Raw genomic sequence first — 20,368 nt, 5'->3', positions numbered from 1 at the left:
GCATCTGTGTCCTTACTTATTTTCTGTCTGGTGGATCTGTCCTTTGGAGTGAGTGGCGTGTTGAAGTCTCCTTAAATGAATGCATTGCATTCTATTTCCTCCTTTAGTTCTGTTAGTATTTGTTTCACATATGCTGGTGCTCCTGTGTTGGGTGCATATATATTTATAATGTTTATATCCTCTTGTTGGACTGAGCCCTTTATCATTATGTAATGTCCTTCTTTATCTCTTGTTACTTTCTTTGTTTTGAAGTCTATTTTGTCTGATACTAGTATTGCAACACCTGCTTTTTTCTCCCTACTGTTTGCATGAAATATCTTTTTCCATCCCTTGACTTTTAGTCTGTGCATGTCTTTGGGTTTGAGGTGAGCCTCTTGTAAGCAGCAAAGAGATGGATCTTGTTTTTTTATACATTCAGTGACTCTATGTCTTTTGCTTGGTACATTCAGTTCATTTACATTTAGGGTGATTATCGATAGGTATGTACTTATAACTCACTTAGTATGCTGTTACAAACACAATCTAAAGGTTCTTTTCTATTTCTCCTTTTTCTTCCTCCTTCAATCTTTATATATTAGGTATCAAATTCTGTACTTTTTGTCTTTCCCTTGATTAACTTCAGGGATAGTTAATTTAATTTTGCATTTGTTTCATAATTAGCTGTTCTACTTTCTTCACAGGTTTTATTACCTCTGGTGACAGCTATCAACCTTAGGAACACTTCCATCTATAGCAGTCCTTCCAAAATAGACTGTGCCAAAATAGACTGTGGAGATGGTTTGTGGGAGGTAAAGTCTCTCAGCTTTTGCTTATCTGGAAATTGTTTAATCCCTCCTTCAAATTTAAATGATAATCTTGCCGTCTAAAGTAATCTTGGTTCAAGGCCTTTCTGCTTCATGGCATTAAATACATCATGCCCACTCCCTTCTGGCCTGAAAGGTTTCTGCTAAGAAGTCTGATGTTAGCCTGATGTGCTTTCCTTTGTATGTGATCTTATTTCTCTCTCTGGCTGCTTTTAACAGTCTGTCCTTACCCTTGATCTTTCCCATTTTAATTACTGTGTGTCTTGGTGCTGTATTCCTTGGGTCCCTTGTGTTGGGAGATCTGTGTATCTCCATGGCCTGAGAGACTATCTTCTTCCCCAGATTGGGGAAGTTTTCAGCAACTACCTCCTCAAAGACACTTTCTATCCCTTTCTCTCTCTTCTTCTTCTTCTGGTATCCCTATAATGTGAATATTGTTCTGCTTGGATTGGTCACACAGTTCTCTCAATATTCTTTCATTCTTAGAGATTCTTTTTTCTCCCTGTGCCTCCGCTTCTTTTATTCCTTTTTTCTAGTTTCTATTTCATTTATTTTCTCCTCCACCGTATCCAACCTGCTTTTAATACCCTCCATCATGCTCTTCAATGATTGGATCTCCTACCTGAATTCATTCCTGAGTTCTTGGATGTCTTTCCGTACCTCCATTAGAATGTTGATGATTTTTATTTTGAACTCCCTTTCAGGAAGAGTCACGAGGTTCATATCATTTAAATCTTTCTCGGGAGTTGTATTAATAATTTTACTCTGGACAAGGTTCCTTTGGCATTTCATGTTTGTATATGGCGCCCTCTAGTGTCCAGAATCTCTGTTCTGTAGTTGCTCAGCCCCTGAAGCAATGTTGGGGGTCGCAGGGGAGCGGTACTGGTGCCTGGGGGAGGAAAGAGCTGTTCCCCGCTTCCTGGTTTCTGTGCCTGTCTCCACTGCCTGAGCTAGCGGGCCGGTCACACAGGTATAAGTTTTTGTCCCAGAGCAGCCGGATATGGATCCCTGCTTTCCACAAGTGGCCGGAATCCCAGTCTCCCCAAGAACTGTGCCTGTATTAACTTTCCAACCCGGTAGTCATGCGAGTATCATGAAAGCACCGTGAGATATAGGTTTGTGCTCCCAAAGCAGATCTCCGGAGCTAGGTATTCAGCAGTCCCAAGCCTTCCACTCCCTCCCTGCTCCATTTCTCTTCCTCCTGCTGGTGAGCTGGGGTGGGGGAAGTGCTTGGGTCCTGTGGAGCCACAGTTCTGCTATGTTACCCCGTTTGGTGAGGTCTGCTGTTTTCTCCAGGTGTATGCAGTCTGGCGCCATCCCCTTTCCTGTTGCTCTCTCAGGATTAGTTGCGCCAGCTATATTTTCTAATTGTATCCAGTTCTCAGGATTAGTTGCGCCAGCTATATTTTCTAATTGTATCCAGTTTTAGGAGGAAGCCTCTGTCCTCCCACACCACCATCTTTAATCCATCATGTCTTTGGGTTTGAATGAATCTCTTATAGGCAGCATATAGATGGATCCTGATTTTATTCATTCTGTAAGTCTATATGTGTTTTGATTGGTGCGTTCCGTTCATTTACATTTATAGTGATAATCGATAGATATGTACTTATTTTCATTGTAGGCATTAGGTTTGTGATTACCAAAGGTTCAAGGTTAGCTTCCTTACTATCCAACAATCTTTGTTAAATCACTGATTGCTCTATTTTAAACACGATCTGAATGTACTTTTTTGCCTACCCTGCATGTAAATATTCTTCACAAAATAATAGTATTACTCAGCACTATGTAAAAAGAATTATACACAATAGCCAGTTAGAATTTATTCCATGGTTGCAAGGAATAAATATGGTTCCAAATTTGAAAAATCAGTCAATGTATTCGACCACATAAACAGTCTGAAGGAGAAAAGTACAATCATCTCAATGGATACAGGAAAACATTTGACAAAATTTAACGATTCATTATATGCAAAGAAACTGAAATACAGTGGAATTTCTTCCACTTAATAAAAAACGTGTGCAGATACCCTACAGTTAACATTATACTTAATGCTGAAATACCAAGCAATTTTCTCCTAAAATCAGGAACAAGGGTTGGATGGTTTGCCCTTACCACTGCTCTTCAGTATAGTACTGGAAATTCTAGCCAGCATAGAAAGGCAAGAAAATTAAATTGGATGCATACATACCAGAAAGAAAGAAGTCTGTTCTTGATTTCAGAGGATGTAGAGTCTATATAGAAAATCATAAGGAATGTACAATAAAACTCCTAGAACTGAGTGAATTCATCAAGGTTATAAGATATAAAATAAACATGGAAGTTAATTGTATTTCTGTATACTAACGATGTATATGTGGGATTGAAATACAGTACCATTACAGCCCCTCCAAAGAAAATGAAATATTTAGGTATAAATCAACAATATATGTTCAGGATCTATATTCTGAAAATTAGAAAATACTGATGAAAGAAATCAGTGAAGAGCTTCATCAATGGAGAGACATAGATGTCCATGAATTGGAAGACTCAATAGAGTAACAATGTCAGTTTTCCCCAGTTCTTCCAGTTCCAAACTGCTGCACAGGTTTAACTCAATTCCCATACAAATCCCAGTAGTAGTCTTTATGGTTATAGACAAGATTATTCTAATATATGGAAATCAAAGGAACTAGAATAGCTAAAATATTTTTGGAGAGGAATAATGAATTAGAAACAGTCATTCTACCTGAACTTCGAGGCTTATTGTGTAGCTATAATATTTAAGACTGAATTGTATTGACAGTGCTACAGGCATACAGATCACAGAAATAGAGCCCAGAAAGAGCCCTATACAAGTACAGCCAACTGAGTTTTGACAAAGGTGCAGAAGCACTTCATTGGAGGAAGGATGGTCTTTTTAACAAATGATACTGGATCAGTTGGACATCCATCGGTGAATAAATACCACATACCTAAAGTATTTTCTAAAATATACAAAGAACTCTCAAACCTGAAAACAATCCAATTAGAATATCAGCAGAAGTTATGCATAGACATTTTACTGAAGAAGATCAGATATGGCAAATACAGACATGAAAAGATACTCAACATCATTAGAGAAATGCAAATTTAAACCACAAGGATGTTTTAATACATGCCTGTCATAATGGCTAAAAGGAATAATGGTGATAATACCATATGCTAGATTGGAAGTAGAGGAAATGAATCATTGATAAATTGCTGGTGGTTATGTAAAATAGTACTGCATTCTGGAAAATAGTTTGGCAGCTCCTTTCAAAACTGAAAAAGCACTTAAGAATATAAGCCAGCACTTTTACTTTTGGGCCATTATCCCAGAGATGTGAAGTTATTTTCATGCAGGAACTTGTACACAAATACTCATAGCAGCTTCATACATTATAGCCCCAAACAGAAACAACCTAGATATCCTGCAAAGGTGAATGATTAAACTATGGTACATCCATACCGTCGAATGTTACTCGGCAATAAGTGAATGAACTATTGATACATGAAACAACATGGATGAATCTCAGTGGCATTATGCTGAGTGAAAATGCCAATCCCAAAAGGTTGCATAGTCTATGATTCTATTTATATAACAATCTCAAACTGACAAAATTGTAGAAATGGAAAACAGATTAGGGGTTGTCAGGTATTAGGGATGGTACTAGAGGGTATTGGGTGTGGCCACGAAAGGGGTAGTAGTAGCGCAAGGGAGGTCTTTGTGGTGATGGAATAGTTCTGCACCTTCATTGTGATGGTGGATATACAAATCCACATGACATTGAACTATAGACACAATTATACCAATATTGAATTCCTAGTTTTGATATTGTAGTATAATTACTTTAGATATAACCATTGGGGGAAACTGGATCAAGGGTACACAGAACCTCTGTCTACTATCTTTGCAACTCCCTGTGAATCTATTATTTCAAACTAAAAGGTATTTTTAAAAGAGCACTGTAGTAGTTGTATAGCAGGGTGTGAAAGAGACCAGACAGGATGATGGCAGGAATAGTCTGGAAATTCTTCTCAGGTGAAAGATGATGAGATCTGAACCTCTATATTATTTATTGTGATGAAGCAACGGGGACAGATACAAGGGATTATAAAATAGAAGAATCAGCAGGACCTTGGGATTAACCAGATGTACAGGAAGGAATGAAGGAGAGGAAAGACTCTGGGATGACTTCCAGGTTCCTAACTTGGATAAGTGAGTAGATGCTAGATGTCTTAAGTAAATGAAGCGAAAGCTCAGGAGACTAATATTAGAAGTAGACAGAAGCCATGTTTTCTTTGTCAGTTACACCTTGGTAAGTCTAAATAATGTTGGCTTTTCAAGAATTTTGTAAAATTCTTTAAAGTCTTCTGGGATGTCCTATAGTCTGTTATGAAGCCAGGTATTCACATAATAATTCCTTGGACTTCTTTTCTTGCCTAGCCTGGTATATCTACTTAAGAAAGTTTCAGCATAATTATAACTATGTGACATTGAGCCCTGATTTCTTCATCTGCAAGCACTATGTTTTGCTGTGTTTTGTGATAATACAGTCCTAATACTTCTCTCAGGATTGTTCTGATGAGTAAATAAGATTTACATTTATATACAGGATACTTGACATCTATCAAGCATCTAATAAATGCTTACTATACTCCTGCTGTTACTACTGCTAACAATAGAAATTATAGTGGCAAAAAAAACAAAAAGATGTATTGTGATCGATCCTGTCAGTTGCGGCCAGTGGCAGATATGCACAAATTCTTTAGAGCCTATTTTTACTGAATTTCTCTTTTCCAGTTCCTTCAGTGATCCTCAAAGAGTGGTCTGCCTATAAAGGGAAGTCACCTCAAACCCCTGAGCTGGTATCTGCACTGACATTTCGAGAATGGACTTGCCCAAACCTCAAGAAACTCTGGCTAGGCAAAGCAGTTGAGGACAAGAACAGAAGGATGCGAGCTTTCCTGGCCTGTATGAAGTCAGACACACCTAGTATGCTCAATCCAGCTAATGTCCCTACCCATTTGCTGCTCATGTGCTGTATACTCCGGTAAGCCATTTCGCAGGGAAGTGACTGGTTTGTTTCTCTCTCTCTTTTTTTTTGATGTTTACTTTAACCAAATGTTTTTCTGGTGGTTTGGGGTGGGAAGGTTTTTGTTTTATGTTTAGCTTAGACTTCAGAAATACTTAAATTGATTGCCATGATACTCTCCTCAGTTCATGATCCTCTGTCATCATCAGTCCATATATGACCCTTCTTTATATTTGATTTTTTTCCCCTTTAGTCTTTATTCCTGATCCAGTTTCTTCCTTCTCTACCCATAAGTAGCCACTCTTGGTTACTTTATGTGTTCTTCTAAGCCATCTTCCATGCATTTATTTAGATATATGTATATCCATGTACAATCTATAGTGTTTGTGTAGATTTTTTTCCTTTTTTAACATGAAAGGTACTGTGTTGTACATCTCATTCTATTTCTGTTTTCACTCAGTATTATTTTTGAGATCTATCTGTACTCATGTGGTTCATTCCTCATTACTGCTGGATTATATTTCATCAAATACTAATATCACCATACTTTGTTTATTGATTGATAGATAGTTGTTTCCAGTCCCTAAGTATTACAAACGGTGCTGCAGGGAATATCTTCATAGATCTCTCTTTTCTTTGTGTTCCTGTGTCAGTTTATCTGAAGTGTATGATCAGGAGTAGAATTGCTGGATCTTATAAAAGATGCACATAGGTTTTTCACCAAATGTTGCCAGATTTCTCTAGATTATATCTATACTAATTTTTAGTCCTAAGAACAAATGCATAAGGATTTCTATTTCTTCATATTATTGTCACTACTGATACCATATAACTTCTTCATTTTTGCCAATCTAGTGGGCTTTAAGTAGTATCTTCTATTTTAATTTGCATTTGACTACAGATGAGATTGAATTTTTATTTTATACATATTAGTATACATATTAGACATTTGTTTTCTTATTCTCTCAAGTGCCTATCTTGCCAATTTTCTTTTAAGTTATTGTTTTTTATTTTTGGTGATTACAGAAGTTTCTAGTCAGATACGTGTGTGCATACAAATACATACACAGCAATTTTTTTTATTTGTGTGTGTGTGTGTATCAAATATCTTTTCCACCTGTTACAATTTTTTAAACTTTATGTGCAGTATCTTTGTTGAACAAGTCTTTCATTTTACTGACCTTTTATTATAAATTCATACACACAGAAAAGTTGGAAGAAAGCATGGTAAATAACCATATGACCACTACTTAGATTCTATAATTAATATATTACTATACTTAATCTCATATAACTACCCATATATCCATCTCTAGCCATCCATTTATACATTCCTATTATGGATAACTGTATACTTCACCCTTAACCAAGTTTAATTTTAGTTTTGCCAAACCCATCACATTTTGCCTTTGTGGTGTGTGCTTTGGGGATCTTATTTAATAAATTCGTCCCTACCCCTGGGTCATAAAGATATTTTTCTACACTTTTGTATAGTTTCATAATGTTACCTTCCATGTCAGGTCTTTACTGTAGTGTGTATTTTTATTCTGTATATGCTTGGAAAGTATCTAATTTTATTTTCTCTTCATAATAAGCCAGTCTTCCCAGCTCCACTTTATTAAATGATCTCTTGTTTCCTCAGTGATTTGTATTACCACCTTTCCTGTGTACCAAGTTCATATACATACATGAGTCCATTTCTGGATTTTATTTGTTCCACTGCTTATTTGATCCTTTGCCAGGATCATATTGTTTCAATTATTAAGAGTTGTAATTTGCCTTAATAACAGGTAAGGTAAATCTCTGCTGTTTGCTTTTCTTGTTTCAGACTTATACTAGCTATTCCTGAACCACATGAACTTTTATTCTTCCATATATAATTTAGAATTAGTCCAGTTTCCACAAAATTTTGTTGAATTTGTTTTTATAATGAATTGAAGTTATAATTTGGAGAAGTTAATTTAACTTTATCATGTTAAGTCTTCCTTTTCAAAGGTAATAATTTACCTCTCCCTTTATTCAGCTTTCTTTCCTTTATGCATTAATTTTTTTTCATATGTCTTCTGCATTTTAAATTAATTCCTAGGTACTTGATTTATATTGTTGTGATTATGGGTGATATTCTATTTTCTGTTACACTGTCTCATTGTTTATTTGCTGATGTAGAGGAAGTAGGTTTTTGTGCAAAGTGTAAGTTAGTCCCTACAAGTAACCAGAGGGTTATAGATCATTGAGCTTTATAACTGAGCAGACCTTAGTTTGAATTCTGGCTCTGGCACTTTTTGGTTTAGATAAGTCACTTTAACCTTTTAGGGGATCCATTTCCTCACTATAAATGTGTATAATAATTCCTTTGCTCAGAACTGTTTGAGTACTGAGATAATTCATGCAGGGGCCTCATCACATGATAGATTTTTAGTATATGTTAATTTTCTGGCTGCTTTTACATTAAGACTAGTGACTTAAGAAGTCTTCTCAATAATAATAATGGAAGGATTCATTCCTCTTACCTCCTAACATGTTCCTGGGACCCAGCCCTGCATTATCCCATATTGGCTTTGAAATTGTATGTTTTATTTATCTTTTCTCTCGAAAGTATAGTAATAGCTCATGTTCCCATTTGTTTGATTCTCTGGGTTTTTTTACACATTGAAGAACGTGAAAAGAAGTACTAATGGCTTATGAATAGCTATAATGGCTATCACAAAGACTGTTCTAGTAGTCTGATAGTTTCTATATGCTTCTCCTGAAGAGAACTCCTTAGCCTCCCACTGAACCTGTTTATTCTTAAATCAGACACATTTCTGATAATTTGGTCATCGGATTTCCTGTTGTACAGAAGATCAGGAGCAGCAAATTGTAAAGGAAGTGAGAAAGGGAGTAGGAGCTATTCTTAGAACTAACCCCAGTGACATCAATTATAAATTATAGTCTACTGCCTAAAAGCAATGAAAATGGTGGTAAAGATTGCTTTTAGAAGACCTAAGAATCCAAAAAGAGGCATCATCTAGAATCATTTCATGTAGGGGGAAATGGCTCCGTATAAGTTAGTAACCCATATAAGATCATTATTAAAGTACAAGGCAATAATCAATGTTCATAAAATCATGAAGAACAGGTTCTGTAATACTACATGTTACAGACCTGGCAGTGTGCTAAGTCAGCCTTTTGAGTATGATTCTGCTAATCCTCATGATAACACTAAAAAGTAAATAAGCTCAAAGAGAAGTGACTTGCAAAGATTGCAAAGCTAGTAAGGGGTAGTACAAGAGTTGGACCCCAAGTCTCTCCAGTTCCCACTTCCTATGTTTTTTAAAAGACAAAATGATTTAAAAAAATGTTGTTTTAAAAATTAACATAAAATCTGGTTAGAAATTTAAAATTCAACTTGAAAATGAAGATTAACTTACCCTAAATACTTCATTGCCCAGCAATATCAGGTAAAGACTAGGTGGGAACATTGAACCATGGCATAATTGAGTACTAGGAGTCCAAACTCCTAAATTTCTCCTACTAACTATAGGTACAAAATACCTCTCATGAAAATAATGTAATATTAGGGAAGTACTAAAACTTACATTTGTGAAGCTCTTGGACAGTTGGCCTAGAGGAATGAGAGTCTACTAGGAAAGGCTGATTGATAACAGTTTGAGGAATGCAGAACTTTTATAATGGTCTCCGCTGAGGAGGAAATGATAATGAGGAACACTGTCAGGCTTCTAGGAATGAGATGCAGCCCAGGTGAATGTGGAAAGGCATGTACCAAGGCCCTGTCATTTCTAACAAAGGTTTGTTTAAACATGAATTTTCCTGAAATATAACATGAAAGTGCACAAGGTTTGTTCCTCTACATTCATGGGTGAAATCGAAGAATTTCTTCTGAGAATTCTATTAAGAAGCTGTGGATTCATTCTTAGCTGTAATAGAGCATGTGAGTTAATATGTGCCATTCTAATACATAAAAACTAAAGATATATAAGAACTAGTTTCTGTTCACTAGACAGAATAATTCCAGAGTTCATTGGGAAGAGCAAATAGCTTGGAATTTTTTTAAAAGAACAATAAAAGAAGACTTGGCTCAAACAAACAAAATACCGAAATGTATTATAAACTTACACTAAAGTGATGTGAAACTGGCACACAAATTAACAGGTCATTATTTTAGAGCAGATAATACTGAGTAAGACCCTAGACACATAATGACAATGTATGCTAAAGGAAACTTCACAAATCGGTGAGGATTAGATGAATTTTTAAATAATTATTGAAAAAATTGAATTGTTCTTTGGGGAGAAAACATCAAGCTAGAGCTTTGCTTCACATGTATTCCGGATGGATTTATTATAGAGATATGTGTAAAGAAAAAAAAGATAAAAGGTAGAATAAAAACTAAGTAATTATTTAGCAGATCATGAGCTAAGTAAAGAATTTTTTTAATGAACAAATAAAGAAGGAAAGAAAAAAAAGAAGTCCCAAGTTCAGGATGTTGTCAAAAACAATAGCAAAACATCAGGGAAGGTAAACACCTTAATTGCATATGACTCAATACACCATGCCAAAAATTTAACTGGGAGATCTGAGCAATAAAACATCCATGAAAGGCTTTGAAAAGCTCCCATATATTGATGGGGATCTGGAATTTTGCATACATGCACAGCAGGGCTGCATATACACTTGGGAGAGAGCAGAGAGAGCCCCAAGTAAATATTCCTACCTGGATGAACACGAAACCTGCACAAGGTAAAAATAAAAGCCATACTTATAAACTGCCTGAATTTTTAATGTATGTGCCGATCTTGGTATGTAGATCCCCTTGGCAAAAATGTAAGGTTTGTTGGCTCAGGATGTTTCCACACAGCCTTTAATCACTGGCTGGCTAATAAGCTATGTTGATCCAAGGGAGACTTCTGGGAAGCTAGGCTTAAAAATGAAAAGAATTAAAAATAAAAATAAAAATCTGAGGAAGGACATCAGGCCACACACTGCAGGAGAGACAGATTTTTCATAATTAGTCCATACAGTCAATAAACAAATAAGCAAAGAAACAAAGAAGTAGCATCACCAGTGTTTTGGGAGGGAGTCAAAAGTTCAGAGGTGCTACTATCATTATCGAAACTGTCCAATGTCCAACAAGAAATTAGAAGACTTACAAAGAAATAGTATACAGCTCATATACAGGGCAAAAAGCTGTCATCAGAAAGTTTCTGTGAGGTATTATAGATGTAGGACATAGTAAATAGAGACTTTTAATCAGCTGCTATAAGAAACTGTATTTGAAGAATTAAAGTATGATAACAGTGATCAATCCAAAAGAGAGTAACAAGAGAAATTACAAAAAGAAACCAAATAGATATTCAGGAGTTTATATGTACAATAATTGAAACATTCACTTGAGGGTTCAACAGCAGATTTTAACTGAGAGAAGAAAAAAAATCAGTGAGCTTGAAGATAGATCAATAAAGATCATCTAATCTGAACAACAGCATATGAAAAGAAAGAAAGAAATGAAAAGAGCCTGTAGGACAACATGAAGCATGCCAACATATGCATAAATGGTGACTAAGAAGAAAGCAGGGTGGTTAGGAAAAAATTATAATGAAATAAGAATAGAAAACTTCCCAAGTTTAATGAAAAACATAAATATACACATCCAAAATAAAAACTCCAGGTAGTATAAACTCAAAGATCTACACTTAGATAGTTAAAAGACAAAGACAATCTTGGACATCTTGAAAGAAGCAAGAGGAAAACAACTTATTACATACAAGGGAACCAGAAGATTAACAGTAGTCAAAAGGTTGAAGCTTTCCATTTCCATCAATAGATGAACCAATAACAAAAGGTGGTATATACATACAATGGGAAGGAAATTCTGACACATTGCTCCACCATGGCTGAATCTTGAAGACATTACTAAGTGAAGTAAGATTGACACAAAAGGACAAACATTGTACGATTCCACTTATGTGGGGTACCTAGAGTAGTCAACTTCAGAGACAGAAAGTAAAATTGTGCTCTCCAGGGGCTAATGGGAGAATGGAATGGGGAGTTAGTGCTTAATAAGTACAAGTTTCAAGGTGGGAAAAAGAAAAAATTCTGGATATAAGTGGTGGTGGTGTACTATAAAGTGAATGTGATGATGCCACTAAACTGTACACTTAAAAACTATTAAAGCAATAAATTCTTATATATATTTTATTGTAAGAAAAAAAGAGAAAGACAGGGGTGAGACTTCCAGAAGGACAGAATAAGGAGGTGGCCGAACCCTCTCCCAAATGGAATTACAACTTTAATGGTGAAAATTATTATTTTTTAATCATCTAACGATCAGGCATATATAGCCAAGATGATGGGGACTCCTCTCAGCTCCCATTCTTCAGTTATAGTTTCACCCTGGAAGGGGAATACTGCCATTTCTCATCAATGCCAGCCCTGTAACTAGGTAGACATGATAAAGAGGATCACCCACCCAGCCTTTACTTAGGGCATAAGCTCTAATCCTGGGGCAGCATATCAAGAATACTTGGGGACTCACTTATCCCTATCCCAGTTCAGGCATACGAAGAAATTTCCACTCTGGGACAGTGAAGCCAACAAGAATAGGAGTTGCCAACTAGCCTCTGCCATCTCCAATGGCCACATGTAGAGCAGGACTATCGTTTGTGGCTCTGGAAAGAGCAACCCCCACTTTTGGTGCAATGACAGAGTTCTCAAGCAAAAAGCAGGCCATGAGAATGAGGAGCTCCACAATGTCATAAAGACACTTCTTTATTATTCATTTTAGGAGACTTCAACACACCAGTCACTCCAAAGGACACATCAAACAGACAGAAAATAAGTAAGGACACAGAGGCACTGAACAACACACTAGAACTGATGGACCTAATAGATATTTACAGAACTATACACCCAAAAGCAGCAGGACACACATTCTTCTCAAGTGCACATGGAACATTTTCCAGAATAGACCACATACTAGGCCACAAAAAGAACCTCAGTAAATTCCAAAAGATTGAAATTCTACCAACCAACTTCTCAGACCACAAAGGCATAAAACTAGAAATAAACTGTACAAAGAAAGCAAAAAGGATCACAAACACATAGAGGCTTAGCAACATACTGTTAAATAATCAATGGATCAATGACCAAATTAAAACAGATCACGCAATATATGGAATCAAATGACAACAACAGCACAAAGCCCCAACTTCTGTGGGACGCAGCGAAAGCAATCTTAAGAGGAAAGTATATAGCAATCCAGGCATATTTAAAGAAGGAAGAACAATTCCAGATGAATAGTTACGGACACAATTATGGAAACTGGAGAAAGAAGAACAAATGAGGCCTAAAGTCAGCAGAAGGAGGGACATAATAAAGATCAGAGAAAAAATAAATAAAATAGAGAAGAATAAAGCAATTAGAAAAAATCAATGAAACCAAGTGCTGGTTCTTTGAGAAAATAAGCAAAATAATAAGCCTCTAGCCAGACTTATTAAGAGAAAAAGAGAATCTATATACATCAACAGATCAGAAATAAGAAAGGAAAAATGACGACGGACCCCACAGAAATACAAAGACTTATTAGAGAATGCTATGAAAATCTATATGCTATCAAGTTGGAAAACCTACAAGAAATGGACAACTTCCTAGAAAAATACAACCTTCCAAGACTGACCCAGAAAGAAACAGAAAATCTAAACAGACCAATTACCAGCAAACAAATTGAATCGGTAATTGAAAAACTACCCAAGAACAAAACCCCTGGGCCAGATGGAGTCATGCTGAATTTTATCAAGACATATAGAGAAGACATAATACCCATTCTCCTTAAAGTATTTCAAAAAAAAGAAGCGGGAAAATACTTCCAAACTCATTCTATGAAGCCAGCATCACTCTAATACCAAAACCAGGCAAAGACCACACCAAAAAAGAAAATTACAGACCAATATCCCTGATGACATAGATGCAAAAATACTCAACAAAATATTAGCAAACCGAATTCAAAAATACATCAAGAGGATCATACATCATGATCAAGTGGGATCCATCTCGGGGATGCAAGAATGGTAGAATTGAAAATCCATCAACATCATCCTCCACATCAACAAAAAGTACAAAAACCACATGATCATCTCCAGAGATACCAAAAAATCATTCAACAAAATTCAACATCCATTCATGATAAAAACTCTCAACAAAATGAGTATGGAGGGCAAGTACCTCTACATAATAAAGGCCATATATGATAAACCCACAGCCAACATCATAATAAACAGTGAGAAGCTGAAAGCTTTTCACCCAAGGTCATTAACAAGACAGGGGTGCCCACTCTCCCTACTGTTACTCAACATCGTACTGGAGGTCCTACCCACAGAAATCAGACAAAACAAAGAAATACATGGCATCCAGATTGGTAAGGAAGAAGTCAAACGGTCACTATTTGCAGTTAACATGATACTGTGCATAAAAAACTCTAAAGACTCCACTCCAGAACTACTAGATCTAATATCTGAATTCAGCAAAGTTGCAGGATACAAAATTAATACACATTAATCTATTGCTTTCCTATACACTAATGATGAACTAACAGAAAGAAAAATCAGGAGAACAATTCCATTCACAATTGCATCAAAAAGAATAAAATACCTAGGAATAGACCTAACCAAGAAAGTGAAAGACCTATACCCTGAAAACTACAAGATACTCTTAAGAGAAATTAAAGACAACACTACCAAATGGAAATTCATCCCATGCTCTTGGCTAGGAAGAATTAATATTGTCAACATGGCCATCCTGCCTAAAGCAATCTACAGATTCAGTGCAATCCCTATCAAAATACCAACAGCATTCTTCAAGGAACTGGAACAAATAGTTTTAAAATTCATATGGGATCACAAAAGATCCCGAATAGCCAAAGCAATCCTGAGAAGGAAGAATAAAGCATGGGATATCTTGCTTCCCAATCTCAAGCTCTACTACAAAGCTACGGTAATCGAGAAAATTTGGTACTGGCACAAGATCAGAGCCGCAGACCAGTGGAACAGAATAAGAGAGTCCAGATATTAACCCAAACATATTGTCAATATATGATAAAGGGGCCATGGACATACAATGGGGAAATGACAGCCTCTTCAAAAGCTGGTGGTGGCAAAAGTGGACCGCTACATGTAAGAGAATGAAACTGGATCATTGTCTAACCCCATACACAAAATAAAACTCAAAATGGATTCAAGACCTGAATGTAAGTTGTGAAACCATAAAACTCTTAGGAAAAAACATAGGCATAAATCTCTTGAATATAAACATGAGGAACTATTTCCTGAACACATCTCCTCAGGCAAGGAAAAGAAAAGCAAAAATGAACAAGTAGGACTATATCAAGCTGAGAATTTTTTGTATGGCAAAGAACACCATCAACATAACAAAAAGTCATCCTACAGTATAGGAGAATATATTTGTAAATGATGTATCCGACTAGTATTTAACATCCAAAATATATAAATATCTCATGCACCTCAATAAAGAAGAAGCAAATAACCCACTTAAAAAATGGGCAGAGAATCTGAACAGGCACTTCCCCAAAAAAGAAATTCAAATGGTCAACAGGCACATGAAAATTTGCTCCACATTGCTGATTATCAGGGAAATGCAAATTATAACCGCAATGAGATATCACCTCACACCAGTTAGGATGGCCAACATCAAAAAGACAAGGGACAACAAATGCTGGCAAGGATGCGGAGAAAGCAAATCCTCTTACGCTGCTGGTGGGAATGTATACTAGTTCAACCATTGTGTAAAGCAATATGGAAGTTCCTCAGAAAACTAAAATAGAAATACCATTTGACCCACGAATTCCATTCCTAGGAATGTACCCAAAGAAAGCACGGTCTCAGATTCAAAACGACATGCACCTCTATGGTTATTGCAGCATTATTTACAATAGCCAAGATATGGAAGCAACCTAAGTGTCCATCACTAGATGAATAGATTAAAACGATGTGGTACATATACCCAGTGGAATACTATTCAACCATAAGAAATAAACAAATCCAGGTGGGAAAGGAGGGAGAAGGGGATTGAGGGGTATTATGTTTAGTTCACATGGTGTGGGGGGGATCATGGGGATGACAGTGTTGTACAGAGAAGACAAGTAGTGACTCTGTTGCATCTTACTACACTGATGGGCTGTGACTACAATGGGTATGGGGAGAACTTGATAAAATGGGTGAATGTAGTAACCACATTGTTTTTCTTTTGAAACCTTCTTAAGAGGGTATATCAATGATACCTTAATAAAAATAATAAGTAAAAAAAATAGTAGTTGCCAGGGTTGGTAGGAGGGTTGAATGGGGAGTTATTCTCTAATGTAAAACTGAAAATCTAAACTTTAGAGCTGAAAAGTATTATGGGGATGGATAATGATAATGGTTGCACAACCATGTAAATATATTTAATACTTTTGAACTGTACACTTACAGATGATTAAGATGGTAAATTTTATGTGTATTTTGACACATTTTAAGTGTCAAAAATACAATGAGAACCAATAAATGAGTTTAGCAGTCACAAGATATAACATCAGTATGCAAATATCAGTTGTATTTTAAGACACTATGAAACAGTCTTCCAAAAGAAAAGAATTCATTTTATAAAAAGGAATGAAATACTTAGGTATAAAGTTAACAAAAAGTATGAGAGCTTTATATTAAAAACTACAGTTAAAGATTTAAGTAAATAGAAAAGGCATCCCTTATTAATGTATAAGAAGGTCTAAGATTAAGGTGGCAATATTCCCAAAATTGATCTATATAGGCAATATAATCCAAAGTCCCAGATGGATTTGTAGATTTTAGTAAGCTGACAAATGTGTAAGTGCAAGTGACTCAGGGTAACCAAAACAATCTTGAAAGAAAGGACAAAGATTTTACAGTTCCTGATTTCACAGTTTACTTCAAAGTTACAGTAATAAAGACAGTGGCACACTCCCATAAAGGTAGACATAAATCAGTGGAATATAGTTGAATGTTCAGAAATACACCCTTTGTGGTTGATTCATTTTTGACAATAATACTAATTGAATGGAGAAAGATAGGCTTTTCAACAAATACTCCTGTAGTAACTGCATATCGACATGCAAAAGAACATAGTTGGGCCTTTCCTATATCATACACAAAAATTAACTCAAAATGTATTATAGACCTAAATGTAAGAACTCAAATTATAAAACTCTTAGAAGACAGCAGGTAAAATCTTCATGACCTCAGGTTAGACAATGGTTTCTTAGATAATGATGCCAAAAGCACAAGTGACAAAAAGAGAAATAGATTAACTGGACTGCACCAAAACTTAATGCTTGTGTGCTGAAGACAATGCTGTGAAGAAAGTGTAAACAACCCAGAAAATGAGAGAAGATATTTGCAAATCATCTTATTTCTTAAGGTTCTAGTATCCAGAATATATAAAGAATTCTTAGAACTGAACAGTAAAAGAAAAATCATTAAATTTTTAAATGGTCAAAATATTTTAATAGACATTTTTCCAATTATTTCCAGAAGATATGCAAATGGCCAATACGCACATGAAAAGATGCTCAACATCACTAATCATTAGGAGATTGTATTTCAAAACTTAAGTGAGATAACAGTTAACCCCTGTTAGGGTGGCTGTAATCTAAAATGTTTGATTAAAGTAATCAGAACATTATAAACCAATACTGACAATGTAGAGAAATTGGAGCACTGTTGGTAAGAACATAAAATGAAGACATTACATACAAAAACATGGTCATAAATATTCACATAGCATATTTTTAACTGTCAAAGAGCAGTAAAAACTCAAATGCTTATCAGTGGGTTAACAAAGTGTATATTCATATCATAGAATATTATTCAGCTATAAAAATGGGTTAACTACTAATACATGTTGTAACATGGATGAACACTGAAAAATATTAAACTAACTGGAAGACACCAATCACCAAAAGACTTGTATAGTTCTGTTTATATGAAATATGTATAACAGGCAAATCCATAGATCTGTGGTTTCCAGTGGCGTGAGGGAGGGACAAATAGAGTGGTCACTAATGGATATGAGGTTTCTTTTGGGGGTGATTTAAATGTACTAGAATTAAATAGTGGTGATAGCTATACAACCCTATGAATGCACTAAAAATTCCTGAATTGTACACTTTTAATACATCAGTCATATGGTATGTTAAATTTTTGTTGATAAAGTTTTAAAATAGAAAGTGACATAGATTCCCAGATAACCAACGATTAAGAGAATTTATTGCTACTAACTTGCCTTTCAAATCATGTCCTTCATACTCAATGGAAATGACACCAAATCAATAAAGGTTGTTACACAGGTAAATATAAAAAATGGTATAAATACATTTTTTCTTGTTTATTCACTTAACTGATTTAAAAGACAACTCATAAATCAATAATTATGAAATTTTATGTTGGTTTTAGAACACAGGCACAATATATGTGACAATAATAGCAAAATGGAGGGAGGAAAGCAGAATTATATTGGAGCAAAGTTTCTACATAGTACTGGAATTCTCTAATATTAGTTTGAAGTAGTGTATAATTAAGATATATATTGCAATCCATAGAGCAACCACTATGAAAATAACTAAATACAGTAATAAAACAAAATTATTAATATGCCACACTAGAGAATATTTAACGTAATAGAAGACAATAAGAGAGGAACAAACAAAAAAGTGAAAGTGTGGAACCTGTAAGTGTAAACATACCAATAACTATATCAAATATGAATGAATTATACTACTAGGAATAAATTTAAGCATTGAGGTGGAAGACCTGTACTCTGAAAGCTGTAAGACATTTATGAAAGAAATTGGAGAGAACACAAATAAATGGAAAAATAGGCCATCCTTATGTACTGGAAGAATTATTATTGTTAAAATGCCCATACTATCCAAAGCAATCTACAGATTTAATGCAGTCTCTATCAAAATAACCAGTGGCATTTTTCAGTGAACTAGAACAAATAAATCTAAAATTTCTATGGATCACAAAAGAACCCAAAATAGCCCAAGAAATCTTGAGAAAGGAGTAAAAAGCTGGAGATATCACCCTCCCTGATTTCAAACTATATTGCAGAACTAGGGAAATCAAAATAGTATGGCACTGGTGCAAAATTAGACAAAGATCAATGAAACAGAATAGAAAGCCCAGTAATGAACCCATGCTTATATGGTCAATTAATTTGTGAGTGAGGCACGAATATACAATGGGGAAAAGACAGTATCTTCAATAAATGATTCTAGAAAAACTGTACAGCTTACATGCATAAGAATGTAACTGAACCACTGCCTTACGCTATACACAGAAATAAACTCGAAATGGCTTAAAGACCAAACGTAAGACCTGAAACCATAAGACTTCTTATAGAAAACAGTGAACCCCTTAACATTGACTTTAGCAATGTTTTTCTGGATATGTCTCTTCAGGTAAGGAAAACAAAAGCAGAAATAAACAAGTGGGATCAAATCAACCTAAAAAGCTCTGCACAGCAAAGGACACCATCAATAAAAAAAGGCAACCTACTGAATGGGAGGATATATTCACAAATGATATACCTGATAAGGGGTTAATATCAAAAATATAAAATGAACTCATGCAACTCAACACCAAGAGAACAAATAATTTGATTAAAAATGGCAGAAGACTTGAATAGATGTTTTTCTAAAAAAGATACACAGATGGCCAAAAGACACGTGAAAAGATGTTCAACATCACTAACCAAGGAAATGCAAATTAAACCACAATAAGATCATCATCTCACACCAGTTACAAATGCTTGTATCAAAAAGGCAAGAAATAACAAGCATTAGCAAGGATGTGAAGAAAAGGGAACCCTCCTACATTGTTGTGAATGTAAAATGGTGCAGCCAGTATGGAAAACAATATAGATGTTTCTTAAAATACTAGAAACAGGAATACCATACAATCCAGTAATTTCACTGCTGAGTATTTATCCAAGACAAATAAAAACACTACTTCAAAAAAATATATGCACCCCTTTGTTCATTGCACCATTATTTACAATGGCGAAGATATAGAAGTAACTTGTGTCCATCAGTAGATGAATGGGGATACCTGTGATGTATGTATGCACACACACACACATAAGTACATACATATTGTGGAATATTACATAAAAGGAAAGAAACCTTGCAATTCAGGACAGTATGGGTAGATTTAGAGTTTATTGTGCTAAGCTAAGTGGAATAAGTCAGAGAAAGGCAAGTACCATATATGATTCCGCTTTGTGGAATCTAACAAATAAAATGTGAACAAACAAACAAAATAAACTCATATGTAGGAAGAATAAACTGGTGATTGCCATAAGGGAGGGGCATAAGGGGATGGGTGAAATAGGTGGTTATTGAGAGGAACCAGAAAACCTAAATGGATTGAATACTCCATTCAAAAGGGCAGAGATTGTGAGATTGGATAAAAAACATGAAGTATGAGCAAGAGATGTACTTTC

General features: G+C 35.4%; 1 protein-coding gene across 3 annotated transcripts in view; it reads left to right on the top strand.

Moving 5' to 3' along the window:
• Positions 1-20,368, top strand: part of FAM120C (family with sequence similarity 120 member C) — a 144,418-nt gene that overhangs the window by 88,079 nt on the left and 35,971 nt on the right. For all 3 annotated transcript variants that reach the window (XM_073227964.1, XM_073227963.1, XM_037010375.2), the window contains exon 10: positions 5,608-5,857. In XM_073227964.1, the coding sequence (XP_073084065.1) occupies positions 5,608-5,857 (250 nt within the window). The remainder of the gene's footprint in view (positions 1-5,607; positions 5,858-20,368) is intronic.

This window comes from Manis javanica, chromosome X (genome assembly GCF_040802235.1).
Source record: "Manis javanica isolate MJ-LG chromosome X, MJ_LKY, whole genome shotgun sequence".
Lineage (NCBI taxonomy): Eukaryota > Metazoa > Chordata > Mammalia > Pholidota > Manidae > Manis > Manis javanica.
Note: the sequence above shows the minus strand (reverse complement) of the source record. Positions and strands in the feature narration are given on the sequence as shown.